At 42.1% G+C, this 24,595-nt stretch overlaps 1 protein-coding gene across 1 annotated transcript in view; it reads right to left on the bottom strand.

The window, feature by feature from the left end:
• Window positions 1-21,340, bottom strand: part of LOC109916470 (synaptic vesicle membrane protein VAT-1 homolog-like) — a 68,857-nt gene extending 47,517 nt beyond the window's left edge. Inside the window, exon 1 of the mRNA XM_020516187.2 lies at window positions 21,004-21,340. Within this exon, the coding sequence (XP_020371776.2) occupies window positions 21,004-21,212 (209 nt within the window). The 5' untranslated portion in view covers window positions 21,213-21,340. The remainder of the gene's footprint in view (window positions 1-21,003) is intronic.
• Between the last annotated feature and the right edge of the window lie 3,255 nt (window positions 21,341-24,595).

Genomic DNA, 24,595 nt, shown 5'->3' with positions numbered 1-24,595 from the left:
GAGTCATATATTAGACTCAAAACATTAATTCTGCTTTTCTGTCCACAGATGCTGCCAGGCCTGCTGCGTTTCTCCAGCATTTTCTGTTCTTATTTCAGATATCCAGCATCTATACTAATTTGCTTTTATGCAAGACAGGGGCATTTGGTATAAGTACAATTGTAAGATAATATCGCTAATCACCATTTTTCTTGGCAATTGCACACAAGCTATTAATTAGACCGCCTGCTCCACATTTTGGTTTAGATAGTCATTATCCTCTGTGCACTTGCACTGTCGCCTAAATATACTAACTCATAAATAATGATGTGTATTTACATTATGAAACAAAGTAAAATGTAAGTTTCTGAGCATTTTATTTCTCGTCATCATTTGATGTTGCCGGTACATCAGAGAACAGGATGGCATGGTGGCTCAGTGGTTAGCACTGCTGCTTTACAGCGCCAGGAACCCGGGTTCAATTCCACCCTCGGGTGACTGTCTGTGTGGAGGTTGCATGTTTTCCCCGTGTCTGCGTGGGTTTCCTCCGGGTGCTCTAGTTTCCTCCCGCAGACTAGGTGGCTTGGCCATGCTAGATTGCCTATAGTGTTCAGGGATGTGTAGATTTGGTGGGTTATAGGGGTATGGGTCTGGGTGGGATGTTCTGAGGGTCAAAGTGGACTTGTTGGGCCAACGGGCCTGTTTCCACACTGTAGGGATTCTATGAACAGGCAGGTAGCCTGATTTTACTGTCGACAAACAGTTAATCCCATTCTCAACAGTGTGATGTAATTAAGCCTGCCTTCCCACTGAAACAGTTAATTCCTTCCAATGTTTTGTTTCATTATCCATTATCACTGCAGGAAACACTTACAATAGGAAATTCTTCTCCATAATTACACAAGATATGAGTTAAACAAACCATTTGCTTGAGGCTTTTTGATGTCTTTCCCTAGTCTGGTAGAACAAGATCCAACAACACAAGCAACATCTTTTAGATAATGAATGTCCTGCGGCAGAAGAGCAATAAATGCAAATTATTGGTGGGAGAAGATTCAGGGAAGTGATCGCCAACTGCTTCATTTGTCAGTCCTGAGGTAGCTTTTGAAGGCAGAAAGTTAGGCAATGCGATTGATTAAGGAAGATTCTAAGAAACAATTTCCTCTGGTAGGATGAATCCAAACCGTACACTTAAAGTCAGGTCATTTACTTGTCTGAAAAGCAAACGGTTCAAGGAGATCTGCAACTCTCTTTCTCAAATGTCTCTGACCCTTCATTCCTCACAGGATGTGGGCATTACTGTTAAGGCCAGCATTTGTTGTCCAGCGCATACTGTCCTTGAACTGAATGGTTCAGCCATTTCAGAATCAATCACATTGCTTTGGATCTGGAGGCACATGGAGGCCAGACCACGTAAGGATGCAAGATTTCCTTCGCTGAAGGATATTACTGAGCCAGTTGGGTTTTTAAACAATAATCAGTGAAAACTCATGTTCACCATCACTGAGACTAGCCTTCAATTCTAGATTTACCAACTGAAATTAAGCTCCACCAGTTTCCATGATGAGATTTGAACTTCTAACTGCAGAGCATTAGGCTGGACGCTTGGTCTACAAGGCCAGTGACAAAACCACAATGCCCCAGCTACCCGCTAACTGTGGATGCTAACATGATAAATTTTCAAGAGATGAATAGGTTTGTGTTAAGTAAAGGTACCAAAGAATATGGAGTTTTTTTTTTCCCTAATCAGAGTTGCTAATACACACTATTGGAGCAGATATGACTTGAAACCAGGCCATCTGGATCAGAGGTAGGGACTCAAGCACTGTGCCACAATAACTCACACAAAGCATATGGATGAAAATCAGCCAAGTGGAGTTCAGGTCCAGATCAGTCATGATCTGACTGAATAGTGGAACAGGCTTGTGGTACTGAAATGGCCTACTCCTGTTGCTAATGCTCTGAAACAAAAATTCAGGGAGAAAATTGCATTCTTTACGGAATTAAGGTCTGAAGATGTTGCGTCAAATGATGGAGTGAGGGGAGCAGGAGCTGAAAAGAAGGTCATGGTCTATGCACAAAGTGGCAATAAGTCAGCAAGGGCAGAATACAGATACAGCTTCTACCAGACAATGGGTTAGGCAGACAGATGATACCATACTTATATAATGGAACTGCTATTACTGCAATAAGGTTCCAACAGTAAACTAGAATTTTACATAGAGTCTAGGAGCAGGAGTAGGCCACTCAGCCCTTCGAGTCTGCACTGACATTCAATCTGATTTCTCATGGCTGATCCTCTATTTCATGCCACCATCCTGCTTTCTCCTCATACCCCTTGATGACTTTAAAATGTAAAAATGTATCTGCCTCCTTCTTGAATATAATCAGTGAATTGGCCTCCATCACCTTCTGTGGTAGAGAACTGCACTGGTTCACTACACCTTGAGTTAAGAAATGCTACCTCATCTCAGTCCTAAACGGTCTACCCCACACCTTGAGGCTGTGTGCTCTAGTTCTACACTACTCAAGGTAATGGCCCAGTGGCATTATCACTGGACTTTTAATCCTGAGACCCAGATAACATTCTGGAGACTCGGGTTTGAATCACACCATGGCATATGGCAGAATTTGAATTCAATAAAAATATCTGGCATTAAGAATCTAATTATGACCATGAATCCATTGTTGATTGTTGGGAGAAACCTACCTGGTTCATTAAAGTCCTTTAGGGAAGGAAACTGCCATCCTTACTTGGTCTAGCCTATATGTGACTCCAGACCCACAGCAATGTGGTTGACTCTGAACTGCCCTCTGGGCAATAAATGTTGCCTAGCCAGCGATGCACTCATCTCGTTAATGAGTTAAAAAGAAAACAGGCAAAACATACTCCCTGCATCTAGTCTATCCAGCCCTATTGAATTGTACATATTTCAATCAGGTTCCCTCTCAGCCTACTCAACTCTAGTGAATACAGGCCTAATCAAACCAATCTCTCCTCATAGGTCAATCCTGTCATCCTGGACATCAGCCAAGTGAGTCTCCATGATACTCCCTCTATGGCAAATATATGCTTTCTTAGGTGAGGGGACACACAATACCCCAGATACTGTCTCACCAAGGCTGTGTATAACTGCAATAAGACATCCCTGCTTCTGATCGCAAATCCTATTACACTGAAGACCAATATACAATTTGCCTTCCTAATGCTTCTGCACCTGCCCATCTACTTTCATTGACTGGTGTACAAGGTCACCTAGATCCCTTTGTACTTCCCAATATATCACCGTTTAAATAATATTTTTCTTTTCTGCTTTTCACACCAAAATGTATAGCTTCACATTTAGTCAAGTTGGACTGCATCTGTCATCTGATTGCTAATGATTCAACTTCTCTAAGTCACCTCGAAGGCTCTTTGCATCCTCCTCATACCTCACAATCCCATCCAGTTTTGTGTTGTCAGCCAACTTGGAAATCTTGTATTTGCAATCCTGATTCAGGGCCTTTATACATATTGTGAACAGCTGGGGCCCACTTTTCCCACCACTCGGGAAAAGACCAATTTATTCACATTCTCTGTTTCCACTCCGTCAACCAATTCTCTCTCCATGTGAGTATATGACCTTCTATCACAGGTGCTTTATCCTTGTCCACTAACCTCTTACATGGGGCCTGATTGAAAACTTTCTGAGTGTCCATAAACACCACGTCCACTTCTAACTTCACTTATTTTTATACTTTTGTGTAGGTTTGGAAAGTTGTGGTGACACTAAAACAATTATGCACATTCACAGACTGAGAAATTGGCCTTCCCAGCAGAAGTGCCATCCTAAATCCATGTCTCACATATGTTATAATATCTACTTTAGGGTAACAAAAGCAGAAATTGCTGGAAAAACTCAGCAGGTCTGGCAACAACTGTGGCAAGATTTCAGAGTTATAAAGTTTTGAGTCCAGTGACCCAGGCCTGCTGAGTTTTTCCAGCAATTTCTGTTTTTGTTTCTCATTTACAGTATCTGCGGTCCTTTTTGTTTTTTTTTCCCTCTTTACTTTTTGGTGCTGCTTTGCCCAAGAGGCAAGATAATAAAACCAGCTTGAGTGAGAATTTTACAATCTCCTAAGAAAAAAGACATGAATGGAGTGGGTTCAGAATCTAATGGTTCAAAGTGAACTTAACTCCTAGGATTATTCGTGACCCAGTTGATAGTGGATTTTCACCAAACAGTGTGAAAATTAGCCATAGTTGAACACTGACACCTGTGAAACTGCTGAGAGAATTGATAAGGAGGAGAAGTCTAATGCCTATGCCTGGAATGATTTAAAAGGACTCTGAAATAACTCCATGAACTCCATAAAGTTATCCTTTATTTAAACATGCATAGTACATGACACTGACCCAGCTGGCTCAGAGCTGGCTCCGAGACGGAACAAAACCCCTGACACCCCTGTTTATATCTGTCAGCTAGGACTCCATGATTGGACCAGGTTAACGATTTTCCTTGGAGCGTCAAAGGCTGAAGGGTGACCTTATCGAATTATATAAAATAATGAGGGACATGCATACCCTGAATAGTCAAGTCTTTTCCCTAGGTTAGTGGAGTCCAAAACTAGAGGGCATACATTTAAGCTGAGAGGGGAAAGATTTAAAAGGGACCTGAGGGGCAACTTTTTCATGCAGATGGTGGTGTGTGCATAAAATGAGTTGCCAGAGGAAGTGATGGAGGCTGGTACAATTACAACATTTAAAAGGCATCTGGATGGGTATGTGAATTGGAAGATTTGAGAGGAATACCGGTCAAATGCTGGCAAAGGGAATTTGAAATGGATATCGGTTTCCGGGTGGTTGCCAGAGATGGAAACAGAGAGGTCCAGGAAGGAGAGAGAGGTATCGGAGATGGTCCAGGTGATCTTAAGGTTGGGGTGGAAGGTGTTAGTAAAGTGGATGAACGGTTCGAGCTCCTCATGGGAGCACGAGGCAGCGCCAATACAGTCATCGATGCAACGGAGGAAGAGGTGGGGTTTAGGGCCAGTGTAGCTACAGAAGAGGGATTGTTCCACGTAACCTACAAAGAGACAGGCATAGCTTGGGCCCATGTGGGTACCCATGGCCACCCCCTTTGTCTTTAACCGATATCCACTTCATGCCCACCGACTCCCACAGCTACCTAGAATACACCTCCTCCCACCCATCTTCCTGCAAAAATGCTATCCCCTATTCCCAATTCCTTTGCCTCCACCGCATCTGCTCCCAGGATGAGGCATTCCATTCCCGAACATCTCACGTGTCCTCGTTTTTCAAGGACCGTAACTTCCCCCACTCAGTGGTCGAGAACGCCCTTGACCATGTCTCCTGCATTTCCCGCAACTCATCCCTCACACCCCCTCCCTGCAATAACAACCAAAACAGAATCCCCCTTGTCCTCACGTACCACCCCACCAACCTCCAGATCCAACACATCATCCTCCGACACTTCCGCCATCTGCAATCCGACCCCACCACCAAAGACATTTTTCCCTCCACACCCTTATTTGCTTTACGGAGGGACCACTCTTTCCGTGACTCCCTTGTCCGCTCCACACTCCCCTCCAAACCCACCACTCCTGGCACTTTTCCCTGCAACCGCAGGAAGTGCTACACCTGCCCCTACACCTCCCCCCTCACCCCCATCCCAGGCCCCAAGAAGACCTTCCACATCAAGCAGATGTTCACCTGCGCATCTGTTAATGTGGTATACTGCATCCGCTGTTCCCGTTGTGGCCTCCTCCACATCGGGGAAACCAAACGGAGGCTTGGGGACTGCTTTGCGGAACACCTCCACTCAGTTCGCACTAAACAACTGCACCTCCCAGTCGCGAACCATTCAACTCCCTCTCCCATTCCTCAGACGACATGTCCATCCTGGGCCTCCTGCAGCGCCACAACGATGCCACCCGAAGGTTGCAGGAACAGCAACTCATATTCCGCTTGGGAACCCTGCAGCCCAATGGTATCAATGTGGACTTCACAAGTTTCAAAATCACCCCTCCCCCAACTGCATCCCAAAACCAGCTCAGCTTGTCTCCACCTCCCTAACCTGTCCCTCCTCCCACCTATCTCCTCCTCCCACCTCAAGCCCCACCCCCATCTCCTACCTACTGGCCTCATCCCACCTCCTTGACCTGTCCATCTTCCCTGGACTGACCTATCCCCTCCCTAATTCCCCACCTACACTCACCTTTACTGGCTCCATCCCCGCCTCTTTGACCTATCTGTCTCCTCTCCACCTATCTGCTCCTTTATCCATCTTCTATCCGCCTCCCCGTTTCTCCCTATTTATTTCAGAACCCCCTTCCCCTCCCCCATTTCTGAAGAAGGGTCTAGGCCCGAAACGTCAGCTTTCCTGTTCCTCTGATGCTGCTTGGCCTGCTGTGTTCATCCAGCTCTACACCTTGTTATCTCAGATTCTCCAGCATCTGCAGTTCCTACTATCTCTGAGACATTTTAATTACCTTGTTCAGACATTAAGTCAACTACAGGGATTCAGCCAGGTTCCTGCCTCCCATTCTCACCATGCTATCTTCATGACAACACAATCCTAAAGTGACTCTCTCTATCCTGTGTTCTCATTAGTCTTTGTGAAAGAACAATGTTTTATTTTTATCTGGGGGGAGTAGAACACAAAATGGTCGATGCTGTACTACACCTATTCAAGACTCTGGTTAGACCATGCCTTGAGTACTGTGAGCAGTTGGAAGGATATCATACCCTTGGACAGAATGCAGCATAATTTACCAAGCAATGAAACATGTGTGATTTATATACATATATACATTAATGGCATTTTTTTAGAGCTTGGTTTTTAAACTAGTGGCATATGCGTTTTGCCTATTTGTGTGAAACACCAAAACTCAAAAAATAGGAGTGGAAGCAGGCCACTTGGTCCATCAAACCCATTTTACCAGCCAACATGTTCGTGATTGACTCTGATAGAGTTAATGCTGAGAAGTTGTTTCCACTAGTGGGGGAATCTCAAGCTAGGGGGTATAGACACAGAGCAAATGGATGTTCATTTAAAACTGAGATGTGAAGGAATTTATTCTCCCAAAAGATAGTGAATGCCTGGAGCTCTGCATCCCACAGAGTTGTGAAGGTTAGATCACTGAATGTATTTAAAGAGGAGGTATATAGATTTTTGAAATTTTGGCGCAGTAATAGTTGTGAGGAGCTGGTATGAAAGAGGATTAAAGGCTTGGGGTGGGTCAGCCATGATTTTACTGAATGGCAGGGCAGGCTTGAGGGGGCTGAATGGCCTACATCTGCTCCTGTTTCTTGTGTTTTTATCTTCTTCTTTGTGCCAAGCTCCTGCTCGCTTCCAAGCCCCTTGACACCTTTAACTTCCAGGAATCTGTTTTTTTTCGTAAACGTAATCAGTAATTTCCTGCCTACAGTGCTCTGTGATGCAAAATTCCACATGTTTCACCAGCCTCTGAATGAAGAATTTTCTCCTCATCTCTGTCTAAAATAGCCTACCGCATATTCTAAAGCTGTGACCCTTTGTTCCAGACACCCCAGCAAGGGAAACCATCATTCCTACTTCCAGCCTGTCCAAACCTATCAGATTTTCATACTTTTTCAATGAAATCCCTTTTCATCCTTTAAAACTCCAGTGAAATCACATGCCAAGCTCACCCAGTCTCTCTTTATAAAACAATCCTGCCATCCCTGTAATCAATTTGGTGAACCTTAACTGGACCCCCTCTATGGCAAGTGTATCTCTGAGTGGCTCTAATAATTAATAGGTCAACCTTTTCAGATCCAAGATTTTTAAGATTTTAAACCAGTACGTGTCAAAGAGCAAATGATTGAAAGCCACCTAGAGTATTAATGGAAGTTTGTTTATATTGTGAGGTTCATGACAAGAGAGGGGGAAAAAAAAGCCATTGGCTTAGCAGAAGCTAGGATGGACTTTTTTAATTTAAGTGAAAAGCTTTTGAATTCAGTTCTAAAGAGACCAGATTGAAGTTAGATGCAAGAATTGTTTCACTTATAAAATGCAGTTTGTCCAAAGTCGTTAAGGCATAAGTTGCCTCAGTGAAAGGGTTTCAGTTTATAGAAACTTCGAGACCAGGAGTGTTTGTTAGAAATCTGATTTGGCTATTCAAAGCTGAGAAAGTTTAAGATCTTAATTGTGTGAGTCATAGAAAAAGACATTGCAGTTCACAGGACAATAAATATATCAAAGGGAAGAAAATAACCAGAGAAAGAGTAGGGCCCATTAGTGACCAAGGAGGCAATTTGTACATGAAGTCAGAAGACATTGGTCGAGTGTTAAATGAGTATTCCACATCTGCCTTTACTCAGGAGGAGGATGACGCAGGGACAGAAGATGGACTGTGAAGTTCTTCAGCAGATTGATATAAGAAGTGTAGAAATACTGGAGGCTTTGGCAGGTTTAAAAGTACGTAAATCTCCAGGTTTAGGTAAGTTGTATCCCAGACTCTGTGGGAGATGACGGGGGGAAGAACAGGGGCCCTGGCCTAAATTTTTAAATCATCTTAGGACACAGGAGAGGTGCCAGAGGACTGGGGGACAGCTAATATAGTGCTACTTTATTAGAAGGCTGGTGGAGGTGGATCAAGGAATTAGAGACCAGTGAGTCTTGTACTAGTTGTATGGAAGCTACTGGAGAAAAAGTGAAGGAAAAGTATAATTACCATTTTTAGTGGCAAGGTATGATCTCGGATAGTCAGCATGGCTTTGTCAGAAGGAGGTCATGTCTAACAAGTCTTGTCGAATTTTTCAGGGAGTTGACCAAGGATGTTGATGAGGATAGAACAGTAGATGTAACTTATATGGATTTCCGCAAAGCTTTTAACAAGTTCCTACATGAAAAACTGACAAAGAAGGTAAAAGCTCATGGGATCCAAGGTAATTTGGCAAAATGGATCCAAAATTGGCTTAGGGACAGGAAACAGAAGGTAGTAATAGAAAGCTGCTTGTGTTACTGGAGCCCAGAATTCAGTGGCACACTGCAGCAGTCAGCGTTTTATCCCTTATTGTTTGGGATTTTCATAAATTATGTTGATCTGAATGTAGGGGGAGTGGCATGATAAGTAAGTTTATGAATGACACAAAGATAGGCCGGGTGGTTGAGGAGGGCGGTCTTAGGTTACAGGAGGTTACATGGATTGGTCTGATGGGCAGATCAGTGGCAGATGGAATTTAATCCCAAGAAATATAAAGTGATGCACTTTGGAAGAAGTAACAAGACAATGGGGTACTCAATGAATAGCAGGACACTAGGAAGCTCAGAGGAATAGAGAGAACCAGAGATGTTTGGCCATAGATCCCTGAAGGTGGCATGACAGGTTATTAGGGTAGTTGAGAAAGCATACAGGATGCTTTCTTTTATCAGTCAAGGCATAGAATATAATAGCAGAAAGGTTATATTTGGGGCTGTACAGAAGGTCACAGCTGAAGTACTGTGTACAGTTCTAGTCACCACGCAATAGTAAGGATGTGATTGCACTGGAGGGATGCAGAGGAGATTCACCAGGTTATTGCCTGGGATAGAGCATTTCAGCAATGAAGAACAAGATTACAAGGAACATCATAGAGTCCCTGCAGTGTGGAAACAGGCCATTTAGCCCAACAAGTCCACACTGCCCCATTGAACAGCATCCCACCAGAGCCATTCCCCATGTCTAACCCACCTAATCTAAACATCCCTGAACACTACGGGCAATTTAGCATGGCCAATCCACCTAACCTACACATCAATGGACTGTGACAGGAAACCAGAGCACCCGGAGGAAACCCACACAGACACAGGGAGAATGTGCAAACTCCACGCAGACAGTCGCCCAAGGGTGGAATCGAACCCAGGTGTCCGGCACTGTGAGGCAGCAGTGCTAACCATGAGCCACCATGACGCCCATATGGGCAGAGTAGTTAGAAAGCAGCTGTTCCCCTTGGTCAAAGGGTCAAAAACAAGGCAGCATAATTTTAAATTGAAAGGCAAGAGGTTTAGAGGAGATAGGTAGAAAAGATTTGTTATCCAGAAAATAAAATCTGGAATCCACTGTCTGGGAGGGTAGCTGAGGCGGGCAGCCTCACAACTTTAAAAAGTACTTGGATGAATACTTGAAGAGTTGCAAGACTTAGGGCTAAGGGTCTAATGCAGGCAAGGGGGACTCGTGTAGGAGTAGTCTATTTTTGGATGTACAGATATGATGGGCTAAAGGGCCTCTTCTGTCCTGTATAATTCTATGATTCTATGACTGAAACTGAAAAGAAGCAGTTAACTCAACCAACAGGTTTGATAAGGAAGAAAACTTTCTCTGGATTTTCGTTACAAAATATTTTATTACACTCTTGGTGTTGAGAGTATACAGGATTTTGTTCTGCTGGGTATTTGAAATCTTTCAAACAGTGTCACATGTAGATAGTTTGGTTCATTTTATCTCATTTTTCTTTCTTTCTTTTGTGTAATAAATGTCTGTTTTATTGTTGAAAGCAACTCTGCATTTGCACATGCTTACATTTCAATGAAGGGTCACCTTGTGAAATGAAGAAAACAAAACAAAATATGATCTAACAAGACAGATTTCATTCCAGAATCTGATTTGTCCAGTAGGAATATCATCTTGGATCATGACAACTCAGATTCTGAAGGCTAAATTACAAAGAAAAATCACACACTTTAGGCTTTGACAAACTAAAGGATGGCTTGATCAAAGTTTTCAAAATAGCAAATAAAAACTATTGTTACTAGTTGTGGAGTATAGAAGAGGCACATAGCATAAACTTAAGAGTCAGGCCTTTTAGCCATGAGCTCAGGAAACATTTTCATGCATAAAGGTTGAAAAAATTTTTGAACTCTTGAACAATTATCAATGACAATTGGCAAAGTGTTGCTTTGAAATCTGAGATTGATACATTTCTGATAATCAAAAGTATTAAAGGAAGTGAGCAAAAGCAGGTCCATGGAATTAGGTCACAGACCATATAGCATAGGAGCAGAAGCAGGTCCAGTCTGCCAATCAATGATCTGATAATCCTCCATCCCATTTTCCTTTTCATAGAATCACTACAGTGTGGAAACAGGCCATTAAGCCCAACAATCCCTCCAAAGAGCATCCCACCCAGACCCATTATCCCACCCCTGATTTCCCATGTCTAACCCACCTAACCTAAACATCCCTGGGCACTATGGGCAATTTAGCATGGCCAATCCACCTACCCTGCACATCTTTGGACTGTGGGAGGAAATCCACACAGACAGTCACCCGAGGCTAGAATTGAACCTGGGTCCCTGGCACTGTGAGGCAGCAGTGCTAACCACTGAGTCACTGTGCCACCCTCTTTTCTTTTCCTCTTTTCTTCATATCTCCTGATTTTCTTACTGATTAAAAATGTCTATCTCAGCGTTGAATGTGCTTAATGACCCAGCCTCTACAGCATTCTGCGGTAAAGGATTCCAGGTTCATGACCCTCTGAGAGAATAAATTCCTCTTCATTTCTGTCTTAAATGGGAGATTAATCTGAGATTATCCCCTCTGGTTTTAGAATCTCCCACATGGGAAAACAACCTCTCAGCATCTACCCAACAAACCAAGTAAGTTTTCAATAAGGTTAGCTTACATTTTTCTAAGGTCCAGTGAATACAGCCCCAACCTGCTCCATCTCCCTTCATAAGAAAAGCCATGATTCTAACTAATGGTGACGCAGTCTTTCATTCATTTCAACACCATTCTACAGCATGTTCATATTGATCTCTGTTTGAAGAATTAAAAAGCTAGTCTTTTTGTCTTCAATTTGCAATTAGAAAAGCTGCCATTGTTGGATATCTTGTCTAAAACCTCAGCAAGTTCCAACAATTCCTGCAGATCCTATAATCCTGTTTCCATTACTTAGCTGAAAATATCAGGTGCTAGTATCTAGCTACTGTAACAAATAAAATATCCTAAGGTTAAGCCTGAGAGGAATCTAATTTTTAAAGCAGTGGATTGAATCACAAATGGTTATCACCAATTGATTCACGTCAAATGCATTTTTCAATGAATCAGTCCTGCTTGGATCTGCTTGGCAGCGCAAAAATCATTAAAAAGCTAAAAGGAGCCAAACTACTTATTACTGTATGAACTGAGCTGTAAAACTATAAGCAATAGAAACAAAATTAGGCCTTGAGCCTGCTCCTCCATTTAATTGGATCCTGGCTGAACCAACATTCCTCACATCCGCTTTCCCGTCCTTTTCCTGTGACCGTTGATTCCCCGACTGATCAAGAATCTATCTACCTATCTACGTTAAATGTATACAAGGACTCTGCCGCATAGCTTTCGAGAGTTCCAAAGGCTCACAACCATCTGAGAAAAGACACTCCTCCTCATCCAACTCTTAAGCAGGTGTTCCCTTTGAGCTGAGACTGTCCTCTAGGCTTTCCCATGAGGATAAGCATCCTCTCAACATTTACGCTGCCAAACACCTTTAGAATTCTATATGTTTCAATGAGATCACCTCTCATTCTTCTACATTTCAATGAATCCCAATGCAAGAAACACACAGCAGTCTATGTGCCAACAGCTATTAAAAGAAAAGGTCAATGTCTTGAGTATAAGCCTCTTGTCAAAATTAAGTGTAAATGAAACACAATGTGGTGTTTTCCCTGATAACCATGCCTGATACCTTGTGGTCACTGACACCCACCTCTACTAGTATGCATTACTGGATAAGGGTTGTTTGAGATAGTTCGCTGCCTGAAATCCTCCTTTGTCATTATTTAGTCTTGGGCCTATCCAGGGATTAATGGTAGAAGATACATTACCCTGGGGGTTTCTACAGAAGATGCACTGGACTTAGATAGCAAGAAGGTCTACTGGATGAAACAAGCAGAGAAAATGCTGGAGAAACTCAGCAGGTCTGACAGCATCTGTGGAGGGAGAAACAGAGTTAACAATTCGAGTTTGATTCTTCTCCAGAAGAGCCTTTTTTGGTTTTAAAGAGTCATAGTAGACTCGCAATATTGACTGTTTCCCTCTCCACACAAGCTGCCAGACCTGCTAAGTTTTTTCAGCACTTTCTGCATTTATTTAAAATTTCCAGTATCTGCAACACCTTGCTTTTATTTGAGGTGTACTGCATGATACCTGTAAATGCAACTACATTGGGTCAGGCAGCATCATTAGGGAACTGGTACAGACACATCTGCTCCCTCCAAATGTTTCAGTGGAACTCCCTGTCTCCAACCACAGTCACAGTAGGATAGATGGAACCAATGTAACATGAACATTAGCCCTTTCAGAATCATTAATCCAAAAACTTATACAACAGACAGGTGTGAAATAAAACATGAACCTTCACATTATCTTTAATATTACATTTTTCTGAATAGGTTCCCCCAGAGAGAATTGTTTTAAAAAAGACAGACACCAAGTTGTGGTAAGTTAAGGGTTAGGTCAAAATGACTGAAAGCAAATGCTAAGCAACAGCTGTTTTATTGGGGCATTTGAAGATTTTTTCTCCAACGTGCGATAGAAGAATAATAGAACGCAAGACAAGTGTGGTTGGAAGAGAAGGACCTGATACCATAAGGATACCATTCCAATAAATAGAGGTTCAAGATGGAGCTCCAGTTGGACAGAATGAGAGAATGAAGGTCAGCTTATGAAAGCATAAAGCTATACAACAAAAACAGGATGTCAGCAATACAGCCTGAAGGGAGGGGTCACTGATGGTGTCAACAGCACAAGGTCTAAGAGCATGGTAAATATTTGTGTAGGTAGAAGATGATGTAGGTAAGAAATGGTTCTAAGAAATGTGATGGTACAACTCTGAATTCTTTCCTCCCAAACTGGTGGAATCCGAATCAATTTAAAATGTTAAAAATAACACTTGTGTTAGGTTTGAAAGAAAAGCTTATACTTAGAGACTTCCACTTCTACCAGATGTCTTGAAGCATTTCACAGCAAATGCAATGCTTCAAATGTTGTCATTGTTGTAGTAAATGCAGTGACCAAATTGTGCACAGCAGCTCCCGTAGACACGTAACGACTAGAAAATCTGTTCTATTGATATTGATTTTGAGTGGGGGTAAGGTAAATACTAGGTGCAAAGTCCAGGCATACCCTTCTGCCCTTCTTTGAAATAATGCCACATTTTCTCGTATATCCACTTCTAAGGATAGACAGATCCTCTAGCAGGGTAACTGTAATTCTCCCGCAGTTCTGATTATTCTACCCAGCCCTTACAGTGTAACTTCAACCTGGGAGCTTTTGAATTAGAAGTGGACAGCACTCCTAAGCTGAGCCAGAGGAGATGCAAAGTGTGAGAGTTTCACATGATATGGAACTAAGGCAGCCTCAGTGAAGCTAAGGTAGAGATTAAGTCAATGGCAGTACAGGCTTCAGGGGCCAAATTGCCTACTCCTGAATCTGTGATGAACTGTGGTGGTAAGAAGTTGACGTTTAATTGCAAGAGAGGAGGCTGAGCAGGAATGGATGATGGAGAGAGGTCACTGAGACAGCTAAGCAGATCTTGATCCTCAAGTTAAGAAATCCGCCACCACAATAAGAAAACTGATAGGCATTCAGGTTGGTGCATATAGGCTTGCCTTGTCTCTTCCCCAGTGTTGATTGACTGACTAAATTTATCCAATATGTTTCATTTATTGCAGAGTTCTAGCATTTGTAGCTTTTTTTATTCAACTGTGTCTCTAGTTAGCTGTTTGATTTTATTTTCCTCTTCCTGTTTTAATGTGAATCCCTCCCCATTAGTGTCATACATCAACTTCTATGTATAAACTCAGGTCGATGCTAGTTCAGGCCTTTGTCAATACTGAATGAAAATGCACCTATCTTCTTGTTCTCCCTTGCTATCTACAATGCAGTCCAGATCTCTGCTTGGTTTAGATTAGTAATTGAACAGGTAGGCATGCATGGAACCTTATGGTCTACCCTTGCATGCCGTCTGAATTCTAATGGATTGTGGCATTTGAACTTCAGCATTTTGTTCTACCCAATCTTTTGTTTCTTCACTATCACTGTCATTGTCTTCAACGTCCCAGGCCTTAACCTCTGGAATTCCTTCACTAAACATATTCACCTCCCATTCTCTCTTTTTGACTTCAAGGTGCACCTTAAGACCTATCTCTTTGACCAAGCTGCTGATCAGCTAGCCTCACATTTCCTTAAGTGGCTCAGTGTAAAATCTGGCTCCTCAGTGTGGGACACTTTACTCTGTGAAAAGTGCTATATGCATGCAATGTATTGTTGCCATCATGCAACTACCAAGTCCAAAGAACAGTTCAAATCTGGAATTCTTCCCCAAGAAAGCTGCTGAGTCTGGGGTTCATTGATATCTTTGTTAACTAAGAGTATTATAGGGCCAGAAAACAAGGGAGGTAAATGCTATTCAGGTGCAGAACAGCAATGTCCATCCGAGCTGAATGGTGGAACAGGTTTGAGGAGGCAAAGTCCTAAGCTTAATGTACTTTGTTTTAAAGAACAGCGACTGGGGTTCAGGGAGTGAATTTCAGAATAGAGTCAGTGAAATCTCAGAATTAGAACTTGGTCACTCAGGAAATATCTCTTCATGAAACAGGCAGCAGAAGTACGGAACTTTTTTCCTTGATGAAAACAGTGGATGCTGAAGCTTTCAAGACTATAGACTTTTGTTTGCTCATGTTATCAAGGGATGAAGCAAAGGTGGCTAATTTAGACTGAGATATAGTTAAACAGTGGATAACGTTTGATAGGCTGAATGGCCTCCTCCTATACCTATGTTCCTTTTTGACAAGTGACATCTCTAATATTCTACTCTACTGCAACCACCTCTATAGGTAAGACAGTGACACAGTAGTTCAAGAAAGAAACAGATATGTTTCTGATGAAGAGCAGGATAAAGGGCTATGGGGAGCTGGCAGGAAAGTGGAGTTGAGACCAGGATAAGATCAGCCACAATATGCTAAATGGCAGAGTGGGCTTGAAGGGCTGAATTGCCTACTCCTGCTCTTAATTCCTTTGTTCCAATGTTCCTATGACAAACAGAACAACCTCATTGTTATACTAGTCACAAAAGGCAAAATCTTATATTAATGCAGAAATCCACTCAATAGAGTCCATATGTTATTTGCGAACTGCCGGTAGTCATACTGAGTGCAATATTCAAAATATAATAATATTATTCCTTTAAAGACAAAATACAGCACTTAAATCATGCAACTGTCTATCATCTAAGCCTCAGTAATGCTGTTCTCTGTCTTCTATCCTCAGGCTATTCCATTATAGGTAAGATTTCAAAACAATGGAAAAGGCAGAGGACAGATTCAGTCGGATGTGATATCAGGTTATAGCTGTAAAGAGATGTGAATTGTTTTCTATTAGAGTTGAGAAGGTTAGGGGATAACCAAATAGACATCTTCAAGCAGATGAAAGTTATCACTGGGGAGACTGTGACATATTAATATTACTGACCGTTGGTACATGTGATGGCACAGATTTAAGACATTCAAAAGAAGAAATAGAGGTGAGGTTGGAATATATTTCCTTAAAAGGAGGATGATTCAAGTCTAAAATAAAACAAAGAACTGCAGATACTGGAGATCTGATACAAAAGCAGAAATTGTTGGTGAAACTCAGCAGGTCTGACAGTATCTGTGGGGAGATATTAGGGAGGTGATGGCTAGTGGTATTATTGCTGGACTGTTAATCCAGAGACCCAGATAACATTCTGGGGACCCAAGTTCAAATCCTGCCATGGCAGATGTGGAATTTGAATTTGATAAACATCAGGTGGCTCAGTGGTTAGAACTGCTGCCTCACAGCGCCAGGGACCCGGGTTCAATTCCACCCTTGGGCGACTGTCTGTGTGGAGTTTGCACGTTCTCCCTGTGTCTGTGTGGGTTTCCTCTGGGTGCTCCAGTTTCCTCCCACAGCCCAAAGATGTGCAGATTAGGTGGATTGGCTATACAAAATTGCGTGTAGTGTTCAGGGGTCTGTAGATTAGGTGGGTTAAAGGGGGATGGGTCTGGGTGGGATGCTCCAAGGGTCGGTGCAGACTTATTGGGCAGAAGGGCCTGTTTCCACACTGTAGGGATTCTATGATCTGCAGTCTAATGATGACCATGAAGCCATTATCAATTGTCAGGAAAAAAACCATCTGGTTCACCAATTGTGCTTAGGGGAAGGAAACTTGCCATCCATACCTGGTCTGTTCTATATGTTACTCCAGATCCATAGCAATGTGGTTGACTCTTAACTGCCATCTGGACAATTAGGGATGGGCGATAAATGCTGGCCCAGCCAGTGACGCCCCTCATCCCATGAATGAATTTTTTAAAAATAGTGTTAGCATTTTGAGTTCAGTGACTCTTCATCAGAATGTTAACTTTGCTTTCTCCCCATAGATGCTGCCAGACCAGATGATTAAAATCTGTTTCTATCTCAGCTTTAGTGTCACTGGACTTAGCTATTCAATTCTCCCCTGGCCAGCCTCCCACTAGTAATCCACCTTAAACAGGAGGTCATCAAAAACATTTGCTGCCCAGGTCTGAGCTCACTGGAAACCCCAATTCCTCTATGCTTGCTGCACTTCACCAGTTCCCAGTCAAGCAATGTTTGGTTTTTAAAATGCTCATGTGTGATTATAAATCCTTTTGCCCCTTTTTGTTGCTGTCGTCTTCTCCAGCTTCACAATCTTCTCGAAACTCTCCACTCTTCAAATTCTGGCCTCATGCACGCTACTGATTTTGATCATTTCACTGGGGGCTATGTCTTCAGCCCCCAATGCTTCTAGTTTAAGATTATCCTCCGTAAAAGCTTTTGGCATCCTTGCCCCTCTTTCCATCCCCCTCCCCACCTTTTAAAACCCTTATTAACAAACTGCCTCCTTGACCAAATGTTGGCCTTTTTAGTGTCTCCACAGAGGCTATTTGAATGTTGCCTGCAATTTTTATTTTGTCTGAGATCAACACCCTCTCAATCCGCAACCTGTACCATCTAGAAACATGAGGGCAGCAGAGACATAGGAACACCATCCCTACAAGTTCCCCTCCAAGCCACTCACAACCCCAATTTGGAAATCTATCAGCATTTCTTCACTGTCGCTGGGTCAAAATCCTGGAACTCCATCCCTGACAACATTCTGGCTCTCCCTACATGCCAAGGACTGCTAGATGGGAGTGATGGACTAGTGGTATTATCACGGAACTGGTAATCGAGAGACCCAGGTAATGGTCTGAGTTTGAATCTCACCACAGCAAATGATGGAATCTGAATTCAAAATCAGGAATGAAGAGTCTAATGATGACTACAAATCCATTGCTAATGGTTTGGAAAATGTCCTTTGGAGAAGGTCTGGCCTACATCAGAGGCTGAGGGGTGACCTTGCAGAAGTTTAAAAAAATCATGAGGGGCATAAATAGCAAAGGTCTTTTCCCCAGCGTAGGGGAGACAAAACTTGAGGGCATAGGTTTAAGGTGAGAGGGGAAAGATTTAAAAGGGACATAAGGGGCAAGTTTTTTTCACACAGAGTGGTGCGTGTATGGTATGAGCTGCATATTATAACATTTAAAAGGCATCTGGATACGTGTATGAATAGGGAGGGTTTAGAGGGAAATGGGTCAAATGCTGGCAAATGGGACTAGATTAATTTAGGATATCTGGTCGGCACGGATAAATTGAATTAAAGGGTCTGTCTCCACGCCGTACAGCTCTATGACATGTGACTCCAGACCTGCATCAATGTGGTTGATTCTTAACTACCCTCTGGGCAATTAAGGATGGGCAATAAATGCTGGCCTAGCCAGTGATGCCTTCATCCTGTAAATGAATTGTAAAAAAGGCAGCTCACTATCACCTTTTCATGGTTTATCCTGCCATGCCCATGTTCCTTTATACTTTAAAAAAAATCTGCATTGCTTTGCTCCTGCCCAAAAGCTACATCCGGTTGACTAATTTAGTTCACTTGCTGATTCATACCATCTGAAAATGCAGTTTCACTTGCATCAATAGAAAAAAGAATGACTTAGCAACTGTCATAATTGCCCTTTGCACCAAATGGAATTCGTACAGAACTGATCAAAGACCCTCTGCATTTTACAAATTAATGCACGCCCATCTCCTTTACCGTGCCTTTACTATTGGATACAGATATACCTGTTACTGAACTACCACTCCAGCTCGGTCTCTAGAAGGTACCTTTTAGCACCTCGCCTTACAGCTACATTGATGAGGGCCTTTTATTGTTAAAACCCCTTCCCTTGTCCCCCGTTGCATTCCCAATCTTCAAACGATTTTAACAAGTCACCTTTAAGCTTTAAAACAAAAGAATTGGCTTAGGTGGATTTCGTTCAAGTTAAGGCGCAGCAGTGAAAATAAAATCAAAGGTCACAAGTCTGAACATCATTTTAGCTATGTGAAGCCACCCAGTATAATGTCTTGTCTGATGTCCGTTCCCTAGTATAAAAAATTTCCCTCCCGGCCAGTGCTGAACACATTGGGAAGCCAATGACCGCAGCTGATGTTTCTGGAATATGGTTTGATCCAGCGAATCAATCGGCATCTAGAATTGATAATTCCATTAGTTATCAAAGACGTATCGCAATAAAACAAAACGCAGCATGAAAAAAAAATCGTCTCAAGTAATTATAGACTGGAAAAAGGACAGCAGCAAATGAGATTAGAAGCCCGTGGGTCCCTTTTAACAAGGGGACACCATAAATGTCCATGTTTGTAAATACAATTCCTTCTGGGGAATGTGAAATGTTCTAAAAGTACAGCTACTCTGTAGAATGTTTATTAAAATGTAAATGCAGCTGCTTGTTATATGTACGACAAAGTATATATTTATGATATACAGTTCGTTAACGCACTTCCAAATTGTGTACATTGCATTGGAATATTATAGATCCGGTCCCAAATGTAGATTCGGATGTCGGTAATCATTCACAGTGCATTTAGATGGTAAATATATAGCATTCTGATTGTCTAAAAGCACTATAAATGGGTCCAAAATATGAGATTAGCCATAAGCATATACGAATATATAGCATACTGGGTTGCCTTCTATAAGAATATGCACAATTTAGAAAGTATGGGATGCTGTCTTTCGTTAAAATGTGCACAGTATACATAAGTCCATGTATGGCAAATTGATTGTGTACGTAAATGCAAATACAGATGATAAATGCATAGCATACCGTATATTGTGATTTTAACCCTCAATAAGTACATAGGCGGTATGTAGATACAAATATATGGGAGAGTGTTATTCTATAAGAACAGTATATAATCTATGAATGTATACGATGTTTGCAGTCTATAAGCACTCACACGTTCGCACTCTATAGGAACATGAATGATAGAATGTTTACTGTCTATGAATACAGTATACAGACGTTGAATGTCTAAGATACTGACTGTGTATAAGCACGTACTATATATAGGTGGCAATTTCAAAGGATACTGGTTGCGTACAAACAGACAGTACATACTGGTAAATGTATAGGATTTTGACTGTCAACAAACATATACAGTCTGTACATAGTAAGTGTATAGGATACTGGGTCTTCATATGCAAACGTACAGTGCGTAGATAATAATGAATAAGATGCTGGATGACTATCAGCACACGCAGTGTGGATTCTGATTGTATATCATTCTGACTGTCTAACAGCACACACAAAGAATATAGATGGTAAATGTATGGGATTCTGACTACACACACACTATGTAGATGGTAAAGGTAAGGAATTCTGACTGTCTATACACACTTTGTAGACGGTAGGTGTATAGAATTCTGACTGTCTATACACACATACACTTTGTAGATGGTAAATGTATGGAATTCTTACTGTCTATAGGCACACAATGTAGATGATAAATGTATGGAATTCTAACTGTCTATCCGCGCGCACAGTATATAGACGGTAAACGTACAGCACACTGTCATTCTATAAGGACACAAGATAGTGGCGAATATACAGAGTGCTGTTGTCTATAAGGTGAAGTGTATGTTACAGATTAGTCTGAAAGCTGTTACTTAACCAGGCCTTGACTCGGATTTTCACCTCTCCTTCTTGGGGCTCGGGCATCGCTTTCTTGGCCACCCTCAGCTTGTTTAAACCCCCAAATCCGGAGAGGATGACGGCTCGAATCTCCTTGGTGTCCCCCAGCACAGTGCCGCGCTCCCTGGCCGCATCCTTCTCGATCATATGCTCGGTCTCCTCGCTCTTATCTACGCCGTCGTTAGCCATGGGAGATGGTGCTGGAGACGGCCCGCTGGGGTCGGATGGGTGAGGAACAAAATGCTCTCGCTGAAATGTCCCTCCTGCACAAGGCAGTGCGAATGCGCCGCTGAATTGAGCCCGTAAATGAACCAAGGCGACAGCACTGGCGCAGACAGACAAAACTGGTCGTATTGCAGTGAGTATAACTCGCGGTGGCTGGGAGGGATGTGTTCATTTCTCTTGTAAAGTTATCATCCCAGCAGCGCGGACCTACTGCGGGTGCTGCGTTGCAAAATAAATGTAATACAGCAAACCTGAAATTCAATTGGAAACTGACATGGCTCATGATGGGAACAGATCACTCTAAGCTGAGCTTTCTGAGCAGGTGGGATTAGTTTAGTTCGGAAACAAAACAGAAATTGCTGGAAAAAGCTCAGCAGGTCTGGCAGCAGGGAAGACAATGGCCCTGTGGGATTATCACTGGACTGTTATTTCAAAGACCCAGGATTTGAACCACTGAGCTGGTTTAAATCCCACCACAGCAGATGGTAGAATTTGAATTCAATAAAAACTATCTGGAATGAAGAGTCTAATGATGACCATGAATTAATTGTTGGGAAAAACCCATCTGGTCTACTTAATGTCCTTCAGGGAGGGAAATTGCCATCCTTGCTTGGTGTGGCCTGTGACTACAGACCCACAGCAATGTGGTTGACTCTTGAATACCCTCTGGGCAATTAGGGATGGACAATAAATTCTGGCCTAGCCAGTGATGCCCACATCCCATGAATGAATAAATGGGAAAAAAAAAGTCCGTGTTGAGAAATCAGAGTTAACATTTTGGATCGAGTGACCCTTCCTCAAAACCCACAACTTTATTATGAAGACAAGTAATGGCATTATTCCTGGTGTTCTGGCCAATTTTTATCCCTCACAAAACTAAATGGAGCTTAGGTCATTATTTAAAAAAAAGGGTGACCCATTTAAAACAGAGATGAGGAAATATTTTCTTTTCCTCTCTGAGGAATTCCTTTTCTCAAAAGGCAGTGGATGCAGAATCTTTGAATATTTTTGAAGCTGAGGAAGATAGATTCTTGATCACCAAGGGGATGAAAAATTATCGGGGATATGAAAGAATATAGAGTTGAGGTTAAAATCAGATCAAGTATGACCTTCTAAGGTGTGGCACAGTGGCTCAGTGGCTAGCACTGCTGCCTCACAGCACCAGTGACCCGGGTTTGATTCCATCCTCAGGCAACTACCTATGTGGAGTTTGCACATTCTCCCCGCATCTGCATGGGTTTCCTCTAGGTGCTCTGGTTTCCACCCACAATCCAAAGATGTGCAAGTTAGGTTGATTGGCCTTGGGGAATGCAGAGTTACAGGGATGGGATGGGATGTGTCTGGGTGGAATGCTGTTCGGAGCGTTGGTGTGCACTCAATGGGTTGAATGGCCGGCTTCCACAATGTCAGGATTCTGTTGAATGGAACAGCAGGCTTGAAGGGTGGAGCGGCCTACTGTTGTTCATATAGACTGTCTGGTCATGGAATTGAAATATTAACACAGGTTCTGTCTCTCTCTACAAAAAAAGTCTAACCTGCTGAATTTTCTTTTTAATCCCAGCATTTTCTGTTTTTCTTTCAGCTTTCCAGTATGTGGAATTTGCTTTCCAGCATAATATGAATTGTGCCTCTCAGCTAATACATTGCTGTTTGTGGGAGTTTGCTGTGTGCAAATGGGCTGCTCAGTATCTTGCATGACTCCAGTGGCTACACATCAAAATAACTTTACTAGCTGGAGGACAGTTTGGGGATTTCTGAGGTCATGAAAGATTCCAGGGAAATGCAAGCATAATCTCCACATTGCAAACATCATGAGAGACAGAAAGAGTGCAAAAACATTTATTAGGATGCCACCAGAATTGAAAGATTATAACAATTGTGGAAGGCTGAACAATTTGAGACTCATTGTTTTCTTTGAATGTGAAGGCTAAAGGCTGTAAAGGCTAAAATGTCTTTAAAATAATGAAGGGGTAAATCGTAAGATAGATCTGTGAAAGGCCAAACCAGGGTCCATAAATATGAATTGATCACTGTTAAGTCCAAGAGAGTACGCAGAAGATGCTTCTTCAATCAAATAATGGCTAGAAAGTGGAACTTGCTCTCACATGAAGTGGCTGAAATGAACTACATTGATGTATTTAAAGGGAAGCTGAATAAGAACATATGAGAGAAAGGAATAGTACCGGAGTTTGAAGAAGAATTGATCAGCTGGACCCAGTTTGCACTGACCTACACAGAGTACTGGTTAAGCAATGCCCTGATTTTAAGATTTGCATCCTTGATTATGAGTTCTTCTATGTTCTCACCCCTCTATAACCTATTCTGTCCCTGCAACCCTCTAAGATATCAATATTCCTCCAATCTTTTAATTGCTTCACCATTTGTGGTTGTACTTTCAGCTGCCAATATCCTCAGCTCTGGAATTCCCTCCCTAAATGTCTCTACTTGTCTACCTCCGTTTCCAATCAAGATGCCCCTTAAAACCTGCTTTGGCACCTTCTATGACACTTTGATCAGCATTTTGGTCATATATCCTAATCTCTCCTTATGTGGTTAGATGTCCAATTTTATTTGACAATCATTCTTGTGAAGTGCCTTGAATATTACATTGCATTAAACAGGCTATGTAACTGCAATTTTTTGTTGCTGTTGTAATAAAGTGTCTGTTTTCCACTTCCTACTTTATCCTTCCCCAGAATCTCAAAGCTCTGGAAAATATTGCTTCCCTCAGTATTTCACTTTCCTTACAAGTTAAAAAGTGTCAAAACCCAAATGTTTTGTTTTTACCTAAACAATGTTTCTTCATGGTTTTATCTTTCTTGGTAACCTTCTCCAGCCCCGCAATCTATGAGAACTCTGTGGTGGTCCAATTCTGGACTTATGTGTCACCTCAACTTACTTCAGTCTACTACAAACAGCTGTGCTATCAGTTCTCTAAGCCTTTAGTTCTGATATTCTGAAGTTCTGCTGTAACCTCTCCAACTCTTCCTTTAAGATGCTACTCAAAGCCTACCTTTCACAATGTTTTTGGTCATCTCTCTTATTTTTTCCTTCTTTGACATAATATCAGTTGTTTGACTCTACTTCTGTGAAGTGCCTTGGCATGACTTACTGTATTAGATGAAACATAAAAGAGATAGTTGTTGTTAAATTATCTACTTTCCCCTTGTGGTTGACACCATTCATAAGATTTCGTATTAAGTCATACTAACTGATCATCAAATAAGTTGAATACTGTTGCCTTTCAAAGCTCGATATAGTCTAAATTTATTGCCCTACCCATCACTAGATATTTGTGAGATAACAAAGTGTAGAGCTGGATGAACACAGCAGGCCAAGCAGCATCA

The sequence above is a fragment of the Rhincodon typus genome, chromosome 15 (genome assembly GCF_021869965.1).
Source record: "Rhincodon typus isolate 14 chromosome 15, sRhiTyp1.1, whole genome shotgun sequence".
NCBI lineage: Eukaryota > Metazoa > Chordata > Chondrichthyes > Orectolobiformes > Rhincodontidae > Rhincodon > Rhincodon typus.
The sequence above is the reverse complement of the archived record's forward strand: the minus strand, read 5'-3'. Positions and strand labels throughout refer to the sequence as shown.